The 22,615-nt window shown below is 62.4% G+C and overlaps 1 protein-coding gene across 30 annotated transcripts in view; it reads left to right on the forward strand.

The window, feature by feature from the left end:
• KIF1A (kinesin family member 1A) overlaps positions 1-22,615 on the forward strand; it is an 88,140-nt gene that overhangs the window by 12,752 nt on the left and 52,773 nt on the right. For all 30 annotated transcript variants that reach the window (XM_072718945.1, XM_072718947.1, XM_072718948.1 and 27 more), the window contains exons 2-10: positions 9,237-9,403; positions 16,036-16,112; positions 16,614-16,793; positions 17,201-17,266; positions 17,666-17,844; positions 18,363-18,474; positions 19,565-19,642; positions 19,850-19,915; positions 20,060-20,077. In XM_072718945.1, coding sequence (XP_072575046.1) covers positions 9,298-9,403; positions 16,036-16,112; positions 16,614-16,793; positions 17,201-17,266; positions 17,666-17,844; positions 18,363-18,474; positions 19,565-19,642; positions 19,850-19,915; positions 20,060-20,077 — 882 coding nt within the window. In that variant the 5' untranslated portion in view covers positions 9,237-9,297. The remainder of the gene's footprint in view (positions 1-9,236; positions 9,404-16,035; positions 16,113-16,613; positions 16,794-17,200; positions 17,267-17,665; positions 17,845-18,362; positions 18,475-19,564; positions 19,643-19,849; positions 19,916-20,059; positions 20,078-22,615) is intronic.

Raw genomic sequence — 22,615 nt, forward strand, 5'->3', positions numbered from 1 at the left:
AAGCTTTTTCTAGGATTTGTATTTGCATTTATGATGTGCTGTAGTTGCGAACAGCCGAGACCTACTCCGAGCGGACTTCTCAAACTTGGGTTTCACTGATCACGTAGGTCTTGCAAATTTGAAACGCACGCTGGCATGAAGACAGGTCTGTGGCCTCAAATTCTCAGAAATACTGGCTTTTTCAGCACATGGAGCTGAGAATCATTCAGAGTAACTTCCCTGTGTCCCTTTAATGACAGATGGCCTTTCCCCAGCCTTCCACGTCACTGGGGTTGTAGCTTTAGAGGATCCAACTCTTCATGGTGATTTGGTTCCAGCTCCAGCTTTGTGTGTGTTTGGGGCCATGCCTCCCATCTCTATTCAGCGGGTGAAATCCAGGTCCTCCCATTTCTAGTGTCAGCGTGTGCCTGCAGCTTTCTCCCTGGTGGCCTTGCCTCTCTGATTCAGCTCTTCCTGCTGCCTTTTCTCCCCTTCCTCAGATATTCTCTTATGTTTGCTATATATCCTAAGTTTCTAGGTCATTCCTAATGGGAGGGAGTCTTGTCCGCCATGTTGTCAGCAGTGGAGGTTTCTCGTTCACCTGTTACTCCTGTTGGCTTGAGAAATGCTAATTTTTTAAAAGATTTTATTTATTTATTAGAGACACACAGAGAGAGAGAGAGAGAGAGAGAGAGAGGCAGAGACACAGGCAGAGGGAGAAGCAGGCTCCATGCAGGGAGCCCGACGTGGGACTCAATCCCGGGTCTCCAGGATCACGCCCTGGGCCAAAGGCGGCGCTAAACTGCTAAGCCACCCGGGCTGCCCAAGAGAAATACTAATTTTAATGAGCTAGCCATTTTTGTATTCTTGTGCTGGTGTTTGTCAACCAAAATGAGGTCTTTTTACTTGTTTACTTATTTACCTGAACCATTTGGTAATTTTTTTTTCAAGATTCTTTATTTGTTTGAGAGAGAATTTGAGCAGGGGGCAGAGGGAGAGGGATAAGCAGGCTCCCCGCTGAGCAGGGAGCCCAACATGGGGCTTGATCCCAGGACCCCAGGATCGTGACCTGAGCCGAAGGCAGATGTTTCACCAACTGAGCCACCCAGGCACCCCACCGTTTGGTAATTTTTAAAAAATCTTTAAATATGAACACAGTTTAGAAGAGTCAGATCGATCTGCAGAACTTATTTAGGAAATCACCAGGCTTTCCTCTCCATCCTCAATCTCTTGCAGCTCCCTTAGTGGTGGTGCTTGTTGATGCTGTTCAGCTCTATCTTGCTAAATAATGTGCTTCTCCTGCTATTTTTTGGCCTGTTTTACAAGTCGCATAGTAGCATTATGAAGAGTCTGCCCCTCTGTCCTCGGGTCATCTTTTCTCTGCGTCGTTTGTGAGGTTCATCCATCTCTCTTCTCTCCCTCCCGAAATGCCCGAATGTTAAAATAACAGTAAAGGTAAAGGCGAGAAAGACCTAAAGGCTCCTGGAAGGGAAGAGGAACAGAGAAGGCACCGCGACCCGTTCGGGCAAGTGAAGAGCTGACCCCTTAGCAGCGGAGCCCGGGAGCTGAGCGGCCGAGGCGGCTGGGAGGCGACCTGCGGTGTCCCCGGGCTCGGGACTGGGTCCCCGGGGTGGGGGCGGGATTCTCCAGGCCGGGCCAGGTCCGCGGCCGCAGCACCTAGCACCCCGGCTTGGCCGTCAGCTGCGAAGGCCTCCGCGCCCGGTGCTCACGGGGACCCACCTGTCGCCCTGCCCGACCCGCCCAGGTGCGCTCCTCCAGCGCCTCCCCGAGTGCTCCCCGGGCTCGCCCCGAGGGTCCCCCCCCCCGAGCCCCCCAGGGACGCCGGGGTCAGCGTCTACCTGGGAACCGCGTGCAGGCCGCCGGGCCCAGGCTTGCGAGTCCGCCTTCAGCTGCATCCCGCGGTTCTAATGTGTTCTATCTGCATCATCGTTCAGTTCAGAATCTTTCCTAATATCCGATGAGGTTTTTTTTCTTTGTCCCGTGGGTTATTTAGAATCATAGTTGCTTAATGTCCAAGCAATCGGGGGATTTTGTAGCTTTTGTTTTGTTTTGTTTGGTTTGGTATTGATGTATAGCCCGATTGTACTGTGGCCAGAGAACATACACCTTATGATCTCAATTTTAAATTGAAATCTGTTAGAGTTTGATTTAGGACTAGCCTATGGCTAATTTTAGTACATGTTTTAGGCGCACTTTATTTACTTATTTGCTCGTTTGGCTCCACTCCCCGCGTGGATCCCAACATGGAGCTTGAACTCACGACCCGGAGATCAAGACTCGAGCTGAGATCAAGAGTCAGATGCTTAACAGCCTGAGCCACCCAGGCGCCCCTTGATGTGCACTTTAAGGGAATGTGTGTGGCATGTATTCTTCCTTCTCAGGAGCTGATAGAAAAAGCAAGCCAAAAATTTTTATCCTCTATTTTCAACCTTTCTGTCTTTTTATTTAAAGGTGTTTCTTGAGGGTGCCCAGGTGGCTCAGTCGGTTGAGCATCCGACTCTGGATTTCAGCTCAGGTCACGATCTCAGGGTCATGAGATCAAGCTCCACGTGCGGCTCCGTGGCCCGCGGGGAGCGTGCTTCAGATTCTCTCCCTCTGCCCCTCTCCCCTGCTCGCACTCTCTCTCTAAAATAAATACATAACATCTTTAAAAAAAGATACCTCTTGGCAACAGAATAGAATTCTTTAAAAATCTGTTTCCACAGTTATAATGTTTTACCAGGAGTGTTTCTTGCATACTGATTGGGCTTTTATCTGCAGTTTTAAGTCTTCATCTTCCATTTGATGTAGCTTTTTTTGTAGTTCTGTTCTTCCTCCTTTGTTTCCTTCTATTAGATTAATAAAAAAGATTCACGTTTTTCTCCTGTTTCTCTTGCTACTAACTTATTTACACATTCTTTTTCTGCTCTTTTAATGATCTTAGCAGTTGAAACATGTATCCTTGAAAGTCTGATATAAAGTGCTCCTTTCCCCTAGTAACGCTGAGACCTGACCTTGTCTTGCGGCTTCCATCGTTGCTGCCCAGAGGTCAGCTGTCAGTCTCATTTTTGTTCCTTTAAAGGTTATTATGTGTCTCTTTTTTTCTGGCTGCTTTTAGGACCCTTCATCTTCGGTGTGCGGCAGTCTTACTAATAAGGTGCCTTCATGTAGTTTTCTTCATGTTTATCCTACTTTGGTGTTTGCAGAGCTTCTTGGATCTATGGGTTGAGGTGCTTCAGCAATTTTAGACAATTAAAGGTCATTATCTTCTTAAGTATTGCTTCTCTTCTGTTCCGTTTCTTCTCCTTTTAGATTCCAGTTATATGCATGTGAGACCATTTCAGTGTGTCCTCGGTTACTCTGACTCTACATCCTGTATTCTCTATTCATTTTTTCTCTGTTCTGTAATTTCTCCAGCTCATGAACCCTGCTTTCAGCTGTGTCTAGTCTCTTTCATTCTTAATGTCTGTTATTGTGTTTTCCATTCTAGCATTACCATCAGAAAATCTTTTTTTTACAGTTTTAAATCTTGCAGAATTCTCCATTTTTCCATTTATTTTCTCTCTTTATTCTCCATTTCTTTATCTTGAATATATGTCATGGTTATTTGAAAGTCCTTGTTTGATAACTGCTAGATCTGGATCACGTGTAAATATATTTCTTTTCATGGTTTTTTATCTACCCCCACAACTTGTTGTGAAACCTATAGTCCTTTCTTTTTATATGCTCTGTGACTTTGATTTAATGTCAGATCTTACCTATTGAGACACATTTGAGTGGCTCAGTCAGTGATGTGCCTGCCTTCGGCTCAGGTCATGATCCCCAGTGTCATCGGATTGAGCCCCGCATCAGGCTCCCTGCTTAATAGGAGGCCTGCTTCTCCCTCTCTATTCTCCCGTTCCCCCTGCTTATGCTCTCTTTCTCTCAAGTAAATAAATCTTAAAAAAAAAAAAAAAAAAAAGAAAGAAAGAGAGAAAAGAAACACAGTAGAGGCTCTGGATGGTTCGCCTTTTTCTTTCCAAGCAGATAGAGTGGACGGTCATCCCTAATTCAGGCAGAAACTAAGCTGAGTCAGGGAAGCATTGCAGTTTTGATAGGATTTATCCTCCCAGTGGTTCTGCCCTGGTTTTAGACTCTGCCTCCCAGGGCGTTTTTGTTTTTGTTTTTTTCCCTCCCAGGGCTTTCAAGCCCGTAGGCCCTGGTACGATTACTGGAGCCCTCCCTCCCAGTGGATCCTGAATGCCGACCCTTTTCTCCCCAGCACCCGAGTGAGAATGCAGAAGGCTCCTCTGATTTGCAGAGGCTTTCTGCTTGGGTCTGTAAGCTCCTGCTCCTCGGCTTCTGAGTTTAGCACATATCTGAAGGGGAGACCTGGCCGAGGGCAGCTCCCTACTTCCTTCTCCTGGGCTTTTGGCCTGTCAAGTTTGCTTCTCCTGACCAAGAGCTCAGTGGGTTTCTCCATCCCTCAGCAACAGCTCCCTGCCAGGGAAGACTCCAGATTCCCAGCCTCTTTGCCCCGTGCCCAGAATGCAAATGCCTTTGGGGAGAAAGTGCTGTGGAGTGTTGGAATGTTGTCTCCTGTCCGGGCAGCCCCCCATCTCTGGAATCTTGGCCTGCTGCTCCGCGTGGCTTCAGTAGCTCTTTGATTCTTTCCAACCAATTGTAAGATTTTACCCAGCTTCTCTAGCTGGGCCTGGTGGGAGGGACCTTGCTTGCTGCCAGCCATTCTACTGGCCTGTCCTTTGCCTTCCAGGCTTCGTGCCAACGCCCAGTCTCTACCCCGGAGCCACAGCATCGTCTCCATGTTTAAGACTTTCAAAGGTGAAATCCTCACTCTATTTTTTAACACGAGAGAATCCGTGGTTCCAATACCAATCTCACCGAGTTACCTAAAATGCTGCCTACCATCCGTTGGATGTGTGTGTGTGTGTGTGTGTGCGTGTGCGCGTGTGTCTATCCGTGGTCACGCTTTGACTTTTCTGCTGATCTCTCTATTTGTGGGTCATTAGTGGACTTTGGAAGTCATTAGAGCTTTATAGCAAGTCTGGTAGCTGGTAGGGTACGTTCTTTGCTTTTATTTTTCACAGCTCTCTTTGGAACTCTTGCAAAATTCCACTGAAGAGCCTGTTGGAATATTTTGCTTATTGGAATCGCACTGAATTAACGTGGCTAAATTTGGGGAGAACTAAAAATTGTGCAATATTGAATCGAACATCTGCTTTCATAAATATTTTCTTTATTCCTAATTATTTTCTATTTCAGTACTGAGCATCGCTTACTCAACACATAGAGCCCCCCGCCCCCCTTTTTTTAAGGCACAAGGCATGCTGCTAAATGCTCGAGATCACATTCCAGTTGACATCCTCACCAGGACTTCACAACCTTCTCTTGCTCTTCCCACCCCAGCTGGGACATCTTAATACTTTTCTCCATTTCCAGAGTGTGGAAATTTTCCAGGATAAGGAAACACAGATTCTCAGTGAGGCACATGCCTCCGGTCCCCTCCTGGGTGGTCATTTTTGGGTGTAAGAAGGGGAAACTGTTGAAAAAACACCTGTGGTGTGTGGATATGGGTGCGTGCGGTGGCTGAGGGCTCGGGGGTGTCGCTGGGCGTGATGCCAGGCCCAGTTCTGCGCCCCGCCCACCCGGGCTTTGGCTCATGCCCTGCACTTGTTGACTCCTGGTCGTCGCTGCTCTGGTGCTTCCTCTCCCCCTGCAGACTTTGGCCCGCAAGGAAGGTTCTGGTCCGTGTCCAGCCTTCCCTGGGGAGTGTTGAGGGGTCAAACACCAGACCCTGGGCAGGGCTGGGAGTTTATAGCCCGAGATCTGCATTGATCCTGCTGCGGGGTGGGGTGGGGGTCCCCTCCCTCTGCAAAGAGAGACGGCTCCCAGGCCCCTCCTCAGGCCCCTTGTGCTCTTGATCCCGGGGTCCCCAGGAGGTCCCCTGGGTGGGCGGTTGGGACAGTGCTGGAAAGGGGTCTTTGGGCAGATTCTCCTGAGGGTGGCAGTGATAGGTGGGAGAGTCTCAAGACCTGTCTCCCAAGCCTTTGCTCGTTGGATGCCTCTGGCGACGGGGGTTCACAGCCGAGTGGGCATCTGAGTTCATTTTACGCGGCAGTTGGTGGAAGCCCCGACTTCGTCTTCACATCAGGCTGAGTTCTGTTTTCTGGGGCTCCGGGCCATTCCTGCAACCGCAGCTCCCTGCCCTGAGCTTGCCCTCCCTGCGTTCCCAGGCCCCTGCCCCCCTGGGTAGCCAGCTGCAGCATCAGGCCGCCAGCCCCCTCAGTGGCCTGTGGGAAGGACCTTTCCAAGTGGCTGGAGCCGCACCGTAATTTTTTTTTTCAGTCAAAAATATTTTTTTATTTATTTTTACATTATTTATTTATTTATTTTTTAAATTTTTATTTATTTATGATAGTCACAGAGAGAGAGAGAGAGAGAGAGAGGGGCAGAGACACAGGCAGAGGGAGAAGCAGGCTCCATGCACCGGGAGCCCGATGTGGGACTCAATCCCGGGTCTCCAGGATCGTGCCTTGGGCCAAAGGCAGGTGCTAAACCGCTGCACCACCCAGGGATCCCTATTTTTACATTTTTTAAATTTAAATTCAATTTGCCAACATACAGTATAACACCCGGTGCTCACCCCATCAAGCCGCGCTGTAAGTTTGCAGGGAGTTTGTGCTAGCTTTCCTCCGGGTCCCTGGACCTGGGGGGTGGAATCACTTTGGGGTCATCCGCCTCAACCCTGTCATTTCGCAGATGGGTAAACCGAGGCCCAGGGGTCCCGCCACACGGCTGAGATGAAGGCAGAGCCTGGGCTGGGTCCTGCGTCCCTGGCCCGCACCTGCTTCTCTGTGACGCGGTTTGCTCCTCCTGGCGTGACTTCAATGCGGCCCAGGACTGCCCGGCAGCTGCTGCAGGACATCTGGGCCGGGTCGCGGCCTGGTCCCGTCGCTCACGGCTGCCCGCCCCGTCGGTGGGATCTGCTGAGCGAACCATTCCCTCTCCTGCACACCCGGCAGCCGTGCGCTTGCTGGCTCCGGCTGCCCCCAGAGCCCGGGAGGACATTCTGGGTCCCCTCGCCCGCTGCTTTCTGTCCTCCCACGTGCCTCACATGTCCTGGCCAGCTAGCGGACGTGCTGCGGACATGGCCGGGGCGCCGGGCCGGAGGCTCCGGGAGGGGCTGGTCCTGCTCGGTGGCGTCGCTCCAGCGGGACCCCCCCACCCTGCAGCATGGGCCCTGCTGTCCCTGGGGAGCCGCTTTGTGTTTGCGGCCGTAGGGCCAGCAAGTTCCCCTCCTGCTGCCCCGCACGTGCCTCTGCTGCTTTCTCTCTGAGCCCTTGGGCAGGCCCCGGCCTCGGGCCCAGCTCCCCTCCTGCCGTCCCCACGTCACCTGCCCATCAAGCTCGCCACCTGGGGCCCAGCGCCGTCCTCTGGGCCTGGACCCGCGTCTCGCTCCCTCCCGCGCGTGCCGTGTGCTCCCTCGCTGGTCCTCGGAGCATCTTCTAGCCTCTCCCGGGGTCTCCCCGCTCCTCACTCCCCTCTCGCGCCCCGGGGGTCCGGTGGGCCGAGCCCCACTGCCCTCAGCGGTTTGGAGGCGCTTCTCGAGTCGCCTGGCGTGTGTGCGGGATGCCCGGGCCCCGCCGACTCTCCAGGCTGGGTCTGTCGTGCTCCGGAGGCTCCCAGACTCTTCCGTGGGTGCTGACACGGCACAGTCTGCTTGGGGTGTGACTTTCTAGGGCCGCCAGGCTGGGCGGGGGCCTCTGAGTCTGGAGACTCGTGACAGGCGGTCCTGGGGGGTTTGCTCCAGTTCGCTCTTCAGCGGCTCCTTTTCACGGATCCTCACATTCTTTTCTCTCTCCTTTCACGGAAAATTACTTAATTCCAACCCTTTGGTTTACTTTTAAAGTTGGTGTTTTCGTATTTTTAATTCCCAAGAACTCTCTTATTCATTAAATGGTCCCTTTAAAAATAGCATCGTCCGCCCGTTCGTGGGCGAAGTAGCTTTTCTTTCTGAGGATATTCATTATGAGGAATTTATTTATTTTTTTTTTTTGTTTTTTTTTTTAATTTTTATTTATTTATGTATTATAGTCACAGAGAGAGAGAGAGGCAGAGACACAGGCAGAGGGAGAAGCAGGCTCCATGCACTGGGAGCCCGATGTGGGATTCGATCCCGGGTCTCCAGGATCGCGCCCTGGGCCAAAGGCAGGCGCTAAACCGCTGCGCCACCCAGGGATCCCCATTATGAGGAATTTAAAAATCATTATCTTCTCTTCCCTGTGCTGTTTCGTGCTGCCGTGTTTGTTTCCGGGTGGTTTTAGCCTCTTTCTTGCTGGACGGCGAGGTCCCGCAGGTGTCCCCAGCTAGGCCCCCCCACACGGGCACCTCAGTTGCACCTTAGGCCCTGTCTCTCGAGCAGGTGCCCCACACCTGCCCTCGTCTGGGCCGCGGGCCCCCGGCTGGGCAGGCCTCCAAGGGGGGGGCGTCTGGCCCTGCGCCCGGCAGAGGGGGGTCAGGCCTGGGTGTCTGCGGGGGGCGGGGGGGCCCAGGGGTCCTCACGGGTGTGGCAGGGTGCTGTAACACGGTCCCGCAGACTGGTGGCTTCCAGAACAGACGTACTGCCTGGGGTCTGGAGGCCGAGGGCCCGGGTCGGGAGCACAGGGCAGGCTCCTTCAGAGGCCACGCGGGAGCTTCCGCTCCGGGCCTCCCAGCTCGGCGGCCACGGCCCACCCTTGCCGCCCTGGGCCTGTAGGAGCATCGCCTGCGCCTCCGCCTCCTTCAGGCACGCTCTCCTGTGTGGCCCTGTCCCCTTGTCCTCTTGCTGTAGTGACACCGTGTTGAGTTAGGGGCGTGCGGCTCCGGCGTGACCTCGTCGTCACCAATCACGTGTGCAAGGACCCCGTCTCCAAATAAGGTCCCGTTCTGAGCTCCTGGGGCTTATTAGCATTTTGAGAGGACCTAATTCGACCCTGGTGGGGTTCATGCCGGCTTTCCACAAACACGGTTTGGTCCTGCCCGGACGACGCTTCCGAGGTGCCCGGAGCCTTTCTGGGTCCCCGGGCGGACGGGCTGTTCCTCGCGGGCTGCTGTTCCTGCCTCTGCAGCCGCCCTGCCGGCCCCCGGTCCTCGTGGACGCCCGGCTCGCAGGCGGCATGTGCTGGGATGTGGGGAGGGGGAGGCCCAGTCGCCGCCCTGACGTACCTGTTCCGCCTTTCTGGGTGTTGCTTCTAATTCCCATCTCCCTTTCTCTCAAGGTGTCTCCGCGCCCACTCGGGCTCCTGACGCCGCTGAGGGTGACCCACCAAGGCCGGAGCGATGGCCGGGGCCTCGGTGAAGGTGGCGGTGCGCGTCCGCCCCTTCAATTCCCGGGAGATGAGCCGAGACTCCAAGTGCATCATCCAGATGTCCGGGAGCACCACCAGTGAGTATCGGTTCGTCGGGGCGGCGTGGGCTGCCCGTCGCTCGGGGCCGAGCGTCCTGGGTCCCCCGGCCACACCCAGCGGCCGGCCCGGCCCCCAGCTCCCCATCGCCTGTACGGTTTGTGGGTTCCCTGGGCTGGCAGCAGCAAATGACCACCCGCGCGGGGGCGACGACGGTCTGAAGGCCGCTGTGTGAAGGCACCAGCAGGGTCGTGCCGCCCCGGAGGTTCTAGAGGAGGCTCCTTCCCGCCTCTTGCGGCTTCTGCTGGTCCAGCCACCTTGGCCTGCGGCCCGCCCCATCATGTGGCCTTGCGGGGAGGACCCTGGCCACCTGGCAGGCGGGCAGGCGAGGGGCTGGGTGGGCCCGAAGGAGGGCCCCTGGCTAGTGAGCTCTGGTGGCGTCCGTAGCGATGATCGCCGACACCTACGAGCGTGGCTGTTAACAACTCAGCGTTTAAACAGACTCGAAACACATAAGAGAAGGGAATGGGGGTCGCTGCACTCGGGAGCCCCCGGCCCAGCGTGACCCCCTGTACCGTGTGCAGCTACTCACATCTTCAGGGACCCCGCTTCCGGACCAGTCACCTTCCGAGGCTCAGGATGGGGGGCCTTTGGGGGGCACGCCTTCCGGGCCGGTGCGTGAGGTCTCTCACCTGGTTTCAGCTGCCCTGTGCTCCTCCGTTGTTTTGTCCTTGTCTTTCTGTCTTGCGATCCTAAGTCATCCCCAAGTCCCTGAGCGGTAGGAGGCCTCGGTCAGCGTGAGAGGAAGCGCGGCCCGTCGGCGCCGGGGGCAGCTGCCCGGGGCTTCTGGAGCACACGCGCGGCCGGGGCGGGGAGAGCCCTTGCTCTGAGCCGGACCTTGGCTCCTTTGGTTTGAACTCTCGTATGAGTTGCGCCTGCGTGTAGACGGGTGGTCAGAGCACGGCGTGTGGCTCGGCGTCCTCACTGTCTGAGCAGCCCCCGGACCAAGAAGCAGAGCGGTGCCGGCCCCCGGAGACCCTCCCGCCCCTGCCCCCCCGCCCACCCGGAGGCTGGCGGGGCTCGTTTCGGGCCCCGAGGAAACCGAGCCAGTGTTTGGGGACATCCCCAGCTGACTGACAGCCTGCACCCTCGCGTGGCAACTTAGAACAAACTCGGGGCTCAGCCAGACGGTTTGCCCCTGGGGTCCCTCGCGCGGTGGCCGCACTGTCACCCACCCGCAGGCTCAGCTGTGCCCGGCCCCAGGGGCTCATGGGTGCTTCACCCGCAGGCTGCAGGATGGGGCCCGCCTCGCCCACTCCCGGTGCTCTGCCCCCCGTGTAACCCCACCCTGCCTGCGATCCAGGTTCGGAGGGAGGGGCTGGCTGGGGAGGGCGCTTGCGGGGGGCAGCTGCCTCCCAAGGCCTGTGGAGGGGCTGAGGATTCAGGCGCCCCTGGAAATTTCTGGGCACCCGCGGGCTCTGTGGGACGGGGTGGGGGCTCGGAGGTGGTCCCTTCAGAAGCCCGTGGGGCTCTGTGGCCCTTCACCCCATGCAAGCAGGTGGCGGAGGCCCCGCTCAGAGCGTGCTCAGGGGCTGCTGGCTTGGTGTCCCCATGCACATCTGAGGTCTCATCATGGCTCGTAGGAGCACTATTGTCCCCACTTGGTCCCTGGACGCTGACCATGACGTGAGGATTGGGGCGTCAAGTGTTTATGGAGGACGTGGTCCCGGGATACTTCGGGGGAAGGACCTGGAAGCTGTGGAGGGCGCTGATGCACGGGTGGCCGCCACGGGCAGTGGGGCTCCCCTCGCTGGGACCCTCGCACGTAGAGAATGCACCTCTGAGTCGTCCTCCCCAGGGCCCGGCTGCGGCCAGCATCTCCCCCAACGGGGGCCGAGGGTCCTGGGGCCTGGTTTCCTTGTGACCGGAGAAGGTGGCTCAGGGGGTGTGACTCACGGCCGAGGGTGGGAAGCCATGGGCTGCACAGGACCGTGACCCCTGGTGGGAACCATGGCGTCTCGGGTGAGAACGGTGACCCCTGGATGCAAACCATGACCCAGGGTTTGAACTGTGACCCCTGGTGGCAACTGTGACCCCTGGATGCAAACCATGACCCAGGGTTTGAACTGTGACCCTTGGTGACAACTGTGACATCTGGTGGCAACTGTGACCCCTGGATGCAAATCATGACCCAGGGGGGGAACTGTGACCTCTGGTGGCAACTGTGACCCCTGGTGGGAGCTGTGACACCTGGTAGGAACTGTGACCCCTGGTGGGACCTCTGTGACCTCTGGTGAGAACTGTGACCCCTGGTAGGAACCATGACCTTTGATAGGAACTATGACCTCTGGTGATAACTATGACCTTCGGTGGGAATTGTGACTCCTGGTGGGAGCCGTGACCCCTGGTGGGAGCCGTGACCCCTGGTGAGAAGTGACCCCCGGGTGGGAATCATACCCCCTGCTGGGAGCTGTGACCTTGGGTGGTCAGAGGACACCTGCCCAAGGAGCTGACAGGGTCTGCTCTGTCGCTGTTGGGTGACCCAGGACATCAGGAATGACTGGGGGACCCCTGTTTCTTCGGGTCCAGGCCCTGGCAGTGCACCATCACCTTAGACGGCCGCTGAGGGTCCTGGCGGGAGGGGGGTCACAGGCGACCAAACCTCCAGGAGCCTCCAGAGCACACAGGACAGCACATGAGAGTCAGAACTCGGGAGTGGTCTCGGACAGGGTGGGAGGGCGTCAGGAAGCAGACAGCTGGAGGGGCTGAAGGCTCTGGCCCGCCTCTGGCTGAGAGACCACTCGGGGACACAGGGAGGGAGAGAAGGGTCAGAGGATGGAGACTCGGGACACTCACTTGGGAAGCTGCGTTCATCGTGGAGGAAGCAAAGCGGTGATGGTACTGGTAGAAAGTGCCAGAAGCCAGGTCAGAAGCGTGGGTGAAGGCTGAGGGAGCAGGAAAGGCTTGTCTGAGGGACGAGGCCGGCGGGCGGGCGGGCGTCCTTCCTGATGACCCCGGGGCGCGGGGCAGGCGGGGGCCCCGAGGTGGACACGCGCGGAGGCAGCCACGTTGTCAGTGGCCGTGGGGCCGGGGAGCAGGCGGGGACGGTGCTGCCGGGCGGGCTGTGCCAGGCGTCAGGGGCCGGCCTGAGGGCTCGGCGGGGAGCCGCTTGCCCGGGGTACGGCCAGGGAGGCTGCGGTCGCTGAACCGCGTGGCTGCCCGGGCCGCGCACCTGCTCATCGGCGCCCAGCGCCAGGCCCGAGGTGGGGTGGGGGGCCTGGCCCCGCTCCAGTCGCAAAAGTAGGTGCACGCGGGAGATATGCCGGGTCCCCGACGCGCCCCTCGAAGCTCCGTCGTGACACACGCATTAGAAGCGTTCACAGGTGACCGTGACCTGCCATCCCGTATTCTTCGCCTGAACAGAACCCTGCACTCGAACATTCCAGATCTCGAAATTTCGCCAGGCAAATTGTGCACCGCGTCTGCTCCGTCCGTCCATCCGTGGGGGGCTAGCGGGTTACTCAGGGGGGCAGAGGTCCCGCGTGTAGCCCCCGCGTGACGAGAGAGCAGACCTGGAACTTGAAGGGTTTCCTGTCTCCTTTCTGGGTCCCTCTGGCCCCGCAGAGAAGAAGCCTCAGGATGGGGCCTTCCCGCCCCCGCCCTGCCCAGCGGGCCCCAGAGGCGAGGCCGGGCCTGGGTCTCCACCCCTCGCGCCCATGGCGGGCCAGGCCTCACCCCGGGGCCCCCGCGCCTACGGCCGCAGCAGATCACCGCAGGTCATTGTCGCAGAGGCCAGCAGCGTGCCGTCGAGGTGTCCGTGGGGCGGGCCCCTCCTGGCCTGGCCGCGGTGGCTGCCACGGGCCTGCGCTTGGCTCCGTCCTCACCTGGGCCTTCCCCTGTGAGTGTCTGTCTGTCCGCCTCGGGGGGACGCTGCATTTACGGCCCCCCAGCCTGCACGAGCTCGTCCTCACCAACTACGTCCGCCAAGAGCGTATTTCCAAAGGTCACGTGCTGAGGTTCCAGGAGGATGTGGATCTGGGGAGGACGCTGCTCGTCCGGGACGGTGCCTCCGGAGCCCGGGTGCTGGACAAGGCCCCGGAGCCCGTGCGCCCAGGGCCTGCCCCCAGCCCCCCTCCTGGACCTGGCCAGCCGGGCCCAGGGTGCTTTCAGGCAGCAGACCACTATTCCGGATGGTTCCCTGGAACATTCCAGACCCTTCTCCTCCGCTCATAGTGGTCTTTCTCCCAAAGGCCCTTGTCACCTAGCAGCCCCGTGCACAGACCCCGGTGTTGCAAATGCCTGACTTACGTAAGCCCCCATCTGCCATCGCTGTTCTAGAATGTTCCAGGCTCCTAATAGAGTGAGCTTGGGAACCGAAGGCCGCAGAAGGGAGCTCGGCTGTGGCTGCAGAGGTGGTGGCGCTGCTGCGGGTCTGCTCATGGTATCAGTAGAGGAGCCCTGGAGGCCACCCAGGGAGCGGGTGCCCCTTGTCACTGGCCAGCTCCCCTGCCGGCCCCATCCAGGGACAGCGGCGGGGCCTGGAGCCGCCTTCTCCCCCAGAAGCCCACCACCCATTAGAGTCCCAACGTGGGTGTTGTGCTCGCGGAGTCGCCGTGTGGCCTCCGTTGCTGTCCCCGTAGTCCCACGGGGATGAAGGGTTCCCGAGGCACAGCCGGGACACCGAGACGCTGTGACGTGTGTCATCACGTGGCCGCGTGGAAAGAGCGCGGTGGACGTGGGGCCCCTTCAGTCGTCAGCAAGCATTTGCTGAGCGCGAGCCTTTATGGGGCTGCGCTCTGGGGCCCTAGGATAGCGGGAGGCTCTTGCTGTCGTCAGGGGTGACACTCCAGTGGGGAGGTGGGTGTTGCACACGCCAGTGCCAGGGGCAGCTGGACCAGCGGGGATGAGGGCAGGGCCCTGCGGATTCCAGAAGGGGCGTGGGGAGGGGGCGCAGGCCCGGCCGGGACGCGGGGAGGAGGAGGTGAGGAGGTGCGCGCTCCCCCGTGGAGGAAGGCCACGCCCGGGTGTCCGAGTGACCGGGAGGCTGTGGCCCCGCTGCGGGCGGGCCCCTCCAGGTCCTGTGAGTGGGGCTGCAGCCTGCTGGGGAGCAGCTCACTTGTGCACACGCCGCTCGCACACGTGTGCACCCACACGCACACGCGCGGCATAAATGCTCTCCCCGGGGCTGGTTTCAAGCTACCAACCGCTTAACAACAGGCTCGGGGCTTCCTCAGCACGTAGCCGCCGGCCTGGGGACGGAGAAAATCTCTCCGTTCAGCCCCGTCCCCCGGGCCCGCTGCACCCCCTGCCCCCCGGACCCCCTGCCCTATTCAAGCTGGGGTCTTTGTCCCGGGCGGGCGCCCAGGCCTTGCGCACCCTGGGAAGTTTGCAGGGGCCCCAGCTGCCCCCACCGCGGCCTGGCGGGGGCGGGGGGGAGTGTTCCCGTTGCCCCACCCAGCAAGCCCCACGAGGACCCCTCCTCGCCTCCGTCTCATACAGGAGAAGCTCCAGACCCTGGCAAGGAAGCCCGTGCTCTTGCAGACCCGGCTCTGTCCCCCGGCCCGCGGGCCGACTGCAGGGGGCCGTGAGCCAGTCTGCCCCGGGGGACGCTCTGGGGGTGGCCGGGACAGGCCCGGGTGTGCAGAACAGGCCCTGTGGACCCCGGTTCTGGTCGGACTGTGTCCGGAGCTGTAATGGCAGGGCAGTTGTCAAGACCCCGGGGGACCCCGAGGGGGCCTGGGGACTGGGGATGTGGGTCTCGAGCACAGAGCCCCTCTGGCCGCCGTCCCTGCCCGCTCGGGTGCCGGAGCCCTGCCTTGGGGGGCGCACAGCCCGAGGCCCCTGGCACACACCCCGGCATCGGGACGGCAGGAGGCAAGGCCAGCGCCTGGGACCGGGCAGGTGCCAGGCTGGACCAAGTGGGGTGGCCGGGAGGGGCGGGGGGCCAGGCTCGGCCCCTGGCGCCAGCATGATCCACGCTGGGGGTTCCGGGCGCCGCCACCCCGACCCGCAAGCCGCTCCGGGCCCCGAGCACAGCACTCGGGTGGTCATCCCCTGCCCCTTCCCCGGGCCTCCCCAGGCTGCCGGGCCGTCTCCCGGGACTCCCCACACCGGGGGGCTGGGTCCCAAAGCCAAGTAGTGCGAGTGGTGCCTCAGGCCGGCGCAGGGCTGGTTGCGGGGGGCGGAAGGGGGTGTGCACAGGGCAGCGCCACGGGGCCCACGACAGCAAACCTGGAGGCAAGGTGCCCGCGGGCGGGAGGAGCGAGCTGGATGCCGCGTGGTGGACACCCCTGGGGGACAGCTGGCACCGCCCGCCGCACACGGGGTCCACCTGGGAAGGTGGGGGCACAACCGTGCGGGGACGCCCCAGCCTCCTGGGTGCCCTGGGAGAGCGTGTGCAGAACAGACGGGGGAAGGCCCGGCGGCGCGGTAGACGGGCTGTGGGTCTCCGGAGGACCCAGTGTCTGCAGGGGGGAAGCACTGTGGGTGCCTCGGGGTGGCTGTGGGCGGCAGGGTCGCCGGACAGAGGCGTGGGAGCCCTGGTCTCGTCCGCTGGGGGGTGGCTGGCCTGGGCCCCCCGCCTCCGGCCTCAGGGTACCCCGGGGGCGTGTACCGCCTGCTGCCGCCTCTCCCCCCAGCAGAGCGCTCACTGCCACGCGTGTCCCCTCCGCAGCCATCGTTAACCCCAAACAGCCCAAGGAGACACCCAAGAGCTTCAGCTTCGATTACTCCTACTGGTCACACACCTCGGTGAGTGCAGGGCTGGGGCTCGCGGGGGGTGGGTGCTCGCTGGGTGGCCCCCCACCTGTCCCTTACCTCTCTGAGCTGCGTGTGTCTCTCTAAGCAGGGCTGCTGCTTGGGCAGGGGAGGGGGGCGGGTGCGAGGCTGTTCCCCACGTCCCCTCGTGTCTGACAGCCGGGTCACCCTGAGCGGGGACGTGCGTCGTCGGGGAAACGCCTGGGGCCCAAAGTAACCCTGTGCTCGGAGGTCACCCGCATGGCCTGGTCGCCTGTCCCGGGGCTCCGGGCGCCTCCAGCCCCACCTACCGGCCCACGCTCCGGGCTGCCCCCCACCACCGACGCCGTGGCTCGAGCGCGGGGTCTCACGCTGCCGCCTCTGCGCCCTGGCACGTGGGTCCCCTTGCTGACTTGCCCCATGCCCCCGAGCCGGCGGGGCTGGGAACCCCTGCGGGGAGCGTGCTCGTGCCCAGCCCAGGCGCGCCCAGCCTCCTGCAGCCGCGTTGTCTTCCAGCCCGAGGACATCAACTACGCGTCGCAGAAGCAGGTGTACCGCGACATCGGCGAGGAGATGCTGCAGCACGCCTTCGAGGGCTACAACGTGTGCATCTTCGCCTACGGGCAGACCGGGGCCGGCAAGTCCTACACCATGATGGGCAAGCAGGAGAAGGACCAGCAGGGCATCATCCCGCAGGCACGGCCGGCGCCCGGGGCGGGCCCCGCGGGGGGGCAGGAGCCCTGGGGGGGGGTTCCTGGGCAGGGAGAGATGCCCGCCGTCCGTTCACCGCGGGTGGAGACACGTGCCTGGGATGCTGCTGGGACCCCCCACCCAGCCTGACACCCCCCCACCTCGCACACAAGGGCGGCCCAGAGCAGGGAGGGAAGGTCCAGCTGTCGTCCAGGGGGGGGGGATCTCCGTGACTTGACAGCAGACAGCTGCTCTTCAGCTGCAGGCCTTCTCAGTGCCTTTGAGAGGGACTGTTGGGGAGCCACGGGGGCCCGGGGAAGGTGTCCAGCCCCAGCTCAGGCCGCCCGCAGCACCCCGGGAGCAGGGCCCCAGGAGCAGCCCCGTCGTCCAACGCGGTATCCTTGGCCCTGCAGCTCTGCGAGGACCTGTTTTCCCGTATCAATGACACAACCAACGACAACATGTCCTACTCTGTAGAGGTAGGAGGGGCCCGGACGGCAAGGGGAGGTGGGGGAGGTGGGGAGTGGGGGTGGAGTGGGGGTGGAGTGGGGGTGGAGTGGGGGGGCCCACCCAGACGTGGACAGCAATGCTTATGGGCAGAGGGGGCCCCGGGGCGTCCACATGGACTGGGCTGGGCTGGCTGTGCAGGGGGCAGGGCCGGCAGGACACGGGCTGGCACCCACCTTGCACAATCACACAGGCTGGGGGGTTCCTGCACGCCTTCCCCAGCCTCGCCCCTGCCCCAGGTCCCCGCTGTCGGCCTGTCCCCCCTGACGGTGGCCCCTTGCCCCACCCCAGGGCTCCACTGTCGGCCCCGTCCCCCCCGATGGTGGCCCCTCGCCCCACCTCAGGTCCCTGATGGTGCCTCTGCCCTGCAGGTCAGCTACATGGAGATTTACTGTGAGCGAGTCCGTGACCTCCTGAACCCCAAGAACAAAGGGAACCTGCGCGTGCGAGAGCACCCGCTGCTGGGGCCCTACGTGGAGGACCTCTCCAAGCTGGCCGTCACCTCCTACAATGACATCCAGGACCTCATGGACTCAGGGAACAAGGCCAGGTGCGTGCCCGCTGGCTCGGCGGCCTCCCGGTCCCCCCGGGGCTGTGCGGGTCCCCCAACCTGGGGAGGTGCCAGCCGGGGAGGGGCCTCGAGCACCCCGCCCTGTCTAGCGGAGCACTGTCGCTTAGGCGTGGGCGCTCCTCTAGGGGCCGTTGTGCCCTGGGGGTACCAGGGGCGTCCCTGGCGGCTCCCGGGGACCTTCCCTGCGGGCTCAGAGGTCAGAGGTCTGGAGGCCCAGCAGTGCCGCCTCCGAGGACGAGCAGCCCTGCGGACAGGCCCGGGCAGGGCACCTGGGGAGGGTCAGCCGTGGGGGTGGGCCCTGGGGTCACGGCAGCTGCCCCCCTCCCCGCCACCCATGGCCCCGGGAGGGTGAGGGTCCTGCGCGTGCTGCCGCAGGCGCATGGTCACCACATGGTAGACAGCTGGGGCACCGACGTCCGCGACCTGGGCTGGCACCATCAGCCGTCCTCACGGCCCGCCGCAGGGTGACGGTGACCCCGTGTGCCTTGTCCCCGCAGGACCGTGGCCGCCACGAACATGAATGAAACCAGCAGCCGCTCCCACGCCGTCTTCAACATCATCTTCACCCAGAAGCGCCACGACGCGGAGACCAACATCACCACGGAGAAGGTGGGTGTGGCCTCGGCACAGGGGCCACCTGGGTGGGATCAGGGGTCCGGGGTCAGGCACACTCGGGAGCGAGGAGGCCCAGGCGGCCGCCAGCCCGCCAGGCATGCACTGTGCCCTCAGCCCGGGTGCCGGCACCTACCGCCCCACCCGGCGTGGGCCTTCACCGGGCGTTTGGCCCCCACCCCTGGGTGCAGGCGGGGCTGGGAGTGGGGGGCGCCGCGGACCTGGCGTTTGCCCCCGTCGGCCTCCTGCCAGGTAGTTCTGGTGGAGTCGGGCCGAGGAGGGGGCGCCGAGGGCCGAGCCGTCCCAGGGGTGGCCGCGGCGGGGCGGCTGGCAGGAGGGTCCCCGGCCTCCACGCGCACGAAGCCGGGGCTGTGCCGCCCGCCCCACCCCAGCCCGGGTGCCTTTCCCACGTGGCTCAGTCGCCTCAGTGGCGCGGGGGTGGCTGTGTCCAGTGATGCAGCATGGGCGCTCCCGGGGGGCGGTGGGGCAGGCTCGGGGCCTCGTGTCACCGGTGCCTCTGGCCGTCGGTGTCCGGGTGTCTCTGTGTCATGCCCCTGACGTGCCGGCCGGGCCTCGTCCTGGGCCTGCAGAGCGCGTGGGGAGGTCACCCGCCCTGAGACCCAGGCGCGTGGTCGGCTCGGCCTGGGACCGTCCTCCCAGATCACAGGGGCCCAGGGGCTCCGGGGGGACCAAGCGGGGGCCTCCTGCCGCGACTGTCCCCCTGCCCTGGGCCCCGGGCAACGTCCTGCGTGCAGAGCTGGCGCGGGAGGGCACGCGGGCAGCCCCGGGCCCGGTGGCGTTGGGTCCCGTCCAGTCGCCGGGTCCCCGTGGGGCAGCTGAGCCGCGGCCGGTGCGCAGGAACCGGTTCACGACGCACCGGCCGTTTTAGGGGCGCGGGGGGTGCGGCCTGGGGGGGCTTGAACCTCAGGCAGTGGCCGATGAGCCGCGAGGGGAGGGAGGCCGCGGTCTGAGGCCCTCAGGCCTGGGGAGGGCGCGGTGCCTCAGGGGGGCGCCCCAGGGCGAGCTGGGGGGGGGGAGCCCCACGGTGGCCGGGGCCGTCCCGCGTGTGACACGCCTGCGGTTTCAGGTGAGCAAGATCAGCCTGGTGGACCTGGCGGGCAGCGAGCGGGCCGACTCCACGGGTGCCAAGGGCACGCGGCTCAAGGTGGGCCCCCCACGTGGGCGGGGGGTGAGGGCGGGTCACAGGGACACGGGCGGCAGTCGCGTGGGGCACGCGTGGGGCACGGTGTGAAGCCAGAGCCGCTGCCCCTGCCCCTCCCCGCGGCGGCCGGCTCGGGGAGCGGAGGGCAGCGGAGCGCGAGGCCCTGACCCCTGACCCCTGACCCCTGACCCCTGACCGCCTTCCCCGCAGGAGGGCGCCAACATCAACAAGTCGCTGACCACGCTGGGGAAGGTCATCTCCGCTCTGGCCGAGATGGTGAGCGCCTTGGTCCTGGGCGGTGCGGGCTGGCGGGTCCTCGGGCTGGAAGAGCCGCGGGGCGCCCCCCCCCCCCCCCCCCCCCCCCCCCCCCCCCCCGGCCGCGCTCGCTCCTCAGACCGTCTCCCGTCTCCTCTCCTGCAGGACTCCGGGCCCAACAAGGTGAGCGGCTCCTCGGCGCCGGGCTGTGCTCGACCAACGCAGGCTCCGGGCGCGGCGCTCGGGACGAGGCGGGGACGAGGCGGACGCAGCAGCAGCCCCGGCTCCGCCCTGGGCCCGTGTGAACCCCCTAAAGGGAAGAGATGGGCCGAGCGGGCCCGCGGGAGGGCTTCAGGCAGCGCGGCCGGAGCCTCGAGGACGGTGGCGGCGGGGCTGAGGGCTCAAGCGGCGAAGGTGGTTTCCGTGAGGGCTTGTGGGGGAGGACACGCGAGAACGTGCCGTCGACCACGGGCCGCCGTGTGGGGACACGTGTCGGGAGCGCGAGGACGCGCGGGAGGAACGACGCAGGGCTCGGGGAGCGGCTGCCCGTGGGGACAGCGTGGCCGTCCGTGAGGGGCCGCGTGAGCGCTTTCGCGAGGAACGGGCCGGGCGTGTGTGGAGCCGCGGAGGAGCCCGGGGCCCAGGAGCTGTGCGCGGGAGCAGCGGGGCGGCGTGCGGCAGGCGCGGGGGGGGCGGGGGGTCCGCCGGGGCGTCGCGGGGAGCCGCGTGGGCCGCTGTGGAAGCCCGCGCCTGGAGCTTCGGGAGGCGCGACGGCCGCGCGGACGCCCGGGTGAGCCACGGGCTGTGGCGCGGCCGCACAGAGCCGAAGTCATGTTCGGCACCTGAGGGCTTGAGTGCGAGGGCCGAGCGCGCAGCGCAGGAGGGGGAGCGAGCGAACGTGCGCTGCGGGCCGGGCTGTGCGGAGCCAGGCGGGAGCCGCGGGAGGACTGAGGAGACCGGCGGGGGCTGTGCGGGAGCTGGGCGGGAGCCGTGGAGGGCGCGGGCAGGGGGGATGGCGCGGGGCTGTGTGGGGACCGCGGGCAGGGGGCGCCCGGAGGGGCCGCGCGGGCACGAGGGCCCAGTGCGGGGAAGCGCGGGGAGGCGGGAACTGTTAGGTGCTGCGAGGAGCTGCGCGCAATGTGCCAGGAACCGCGGCGACACGAGCGCAGGCCTGAGCGGCGTGGGCCTGCGTGACGCCTCGGAGGAGCCCGTGTGGGACCGTGGCACACTGGCGACTGGGCGGACGAGGGATCGGCAGCGACTCTGCGGGGACGTCTGCGAGCACCGTGCACTCACCTGAGGGACTCGGCGAGGGACCTGTGGGGACTGTGAGGGACCATGACGGAGACTGCGTGACAGACTGAGGAACTGAGACGCTGTATGAAGACGTGTCGAGAACTATGAGAGAACGTGAGGGCCTCCTCCGGGACCCGTAGAGGAAGTGCCTGGGGACGCTGTGACGCAACTGCCCGGGGAGTGTGTCATCAAGTGTGTAGCGACCCGCGTGAGGGATCGTGTGGAACCTCGAGAGCAGGCGTGTGGAACTGTGTGAGGGAACGGTGGCGGCCTGTACGTGACCGCCAGGAACTGGGTGTGGGACTGTAGCAAGTGTGGGCTTGTGTGGGGCGCGGGGGAGGTGCGGGACTGTGAGGAGGCTGTGGGAGCTCTGGGCTGCGACGAGCCTTGGGCATGACTGTGGGTCCGAAGAACCATTGAAACGCACGAGAAAGTTTGTGGACCGGAGCGTAGAGCTGTGGAGGGATCGTGAAAGGGACTGTGTGAGGAACGTAGGGTCTATGACGGAACTTTGAGGAACCGAGGAATGACGAGATGCCTCGGGGAAACTGTGAGAACGGGAGCCGGGAGGGTCTGTGTGTGCCTTGTGGAATTGTGAGAGGAAGGAGGTGAACGGTTGGGACACGGTCGTGTGAGGAGCTGTGAGAAGCAATTTGAGAAAACACATGAGGAACTACATGATTCTGAGGATTTCCGTGAAGAATTGTGAGGAACGGGGGATCCCTGGGTGGCGCGGCGCTTTGGCGCCTGCCTTTGGCCCCGGGGCGCGATCCTGGAGACCCGGGATCGAGTCCCACGTCGGGCTCCCGGCATGGAGCCTGCTTCTCCCTCTGCCTGTGTCTCTGCCTCTCTCTCTCTCTCTCTCTCTCTCTCGCTCTCTGTGTGACTATCATGAGTAAATTAACAAAATTAAAAATTAAAAAAAAAAGAATTATGAGGAACGGCGTGAGGAACGGCGTGAGGAACTGTAAGTGAAGAATCACGAGGCACTTTGCATAACTATAAGAAACGTGTGAAACGGTGTGGGAGGGCTGTGCGAATTGTGTGAGTGAGTTTTAAGGAAATTTTGGGGGAGCTGTGAGGAACTCTGGAATGCCTGGGGGGCCACATGGAGAACTCTGGTAAACTTCGTGGGGAAGTTTGAAGAACTGAGTAGAACTGTAAGGATGTGAGAGAAACTATGACAAACTGTGTGGGGAGTTATGAGGAAATATACATGAACTCTGGGAGAAACCGTGTGGAACCGTGAGAGGAAGCGTGTGTGGGAAAGGACAGGGGCCGTGAGGGAACCGACCGCACGGGAAACCATGTGAGGGACAGTCCACAGTCGCTCCCACAATTCTCCTCAGTTACTTACCGAGTCCCCCACACAGTCTCAGTGCAGTTCTTCACACTGTTCCCGACAGTTCTACACGCACAGCTCCC

Source organism: Vulpes vulpes, chromosome 9, assembly GCF_048418805.1.
Source record: "Vulpes vulpes isolate BD-2025 chromosome 9, VulVul3, whole genome shotgun sequence".
In the NCBI taxonomy this organism is placed as follows: Eukaryota; Metazoa; Chordata; class Mammalia; order Carnivora; family Canidae; genus Vulpes; species Vulpes vulpes.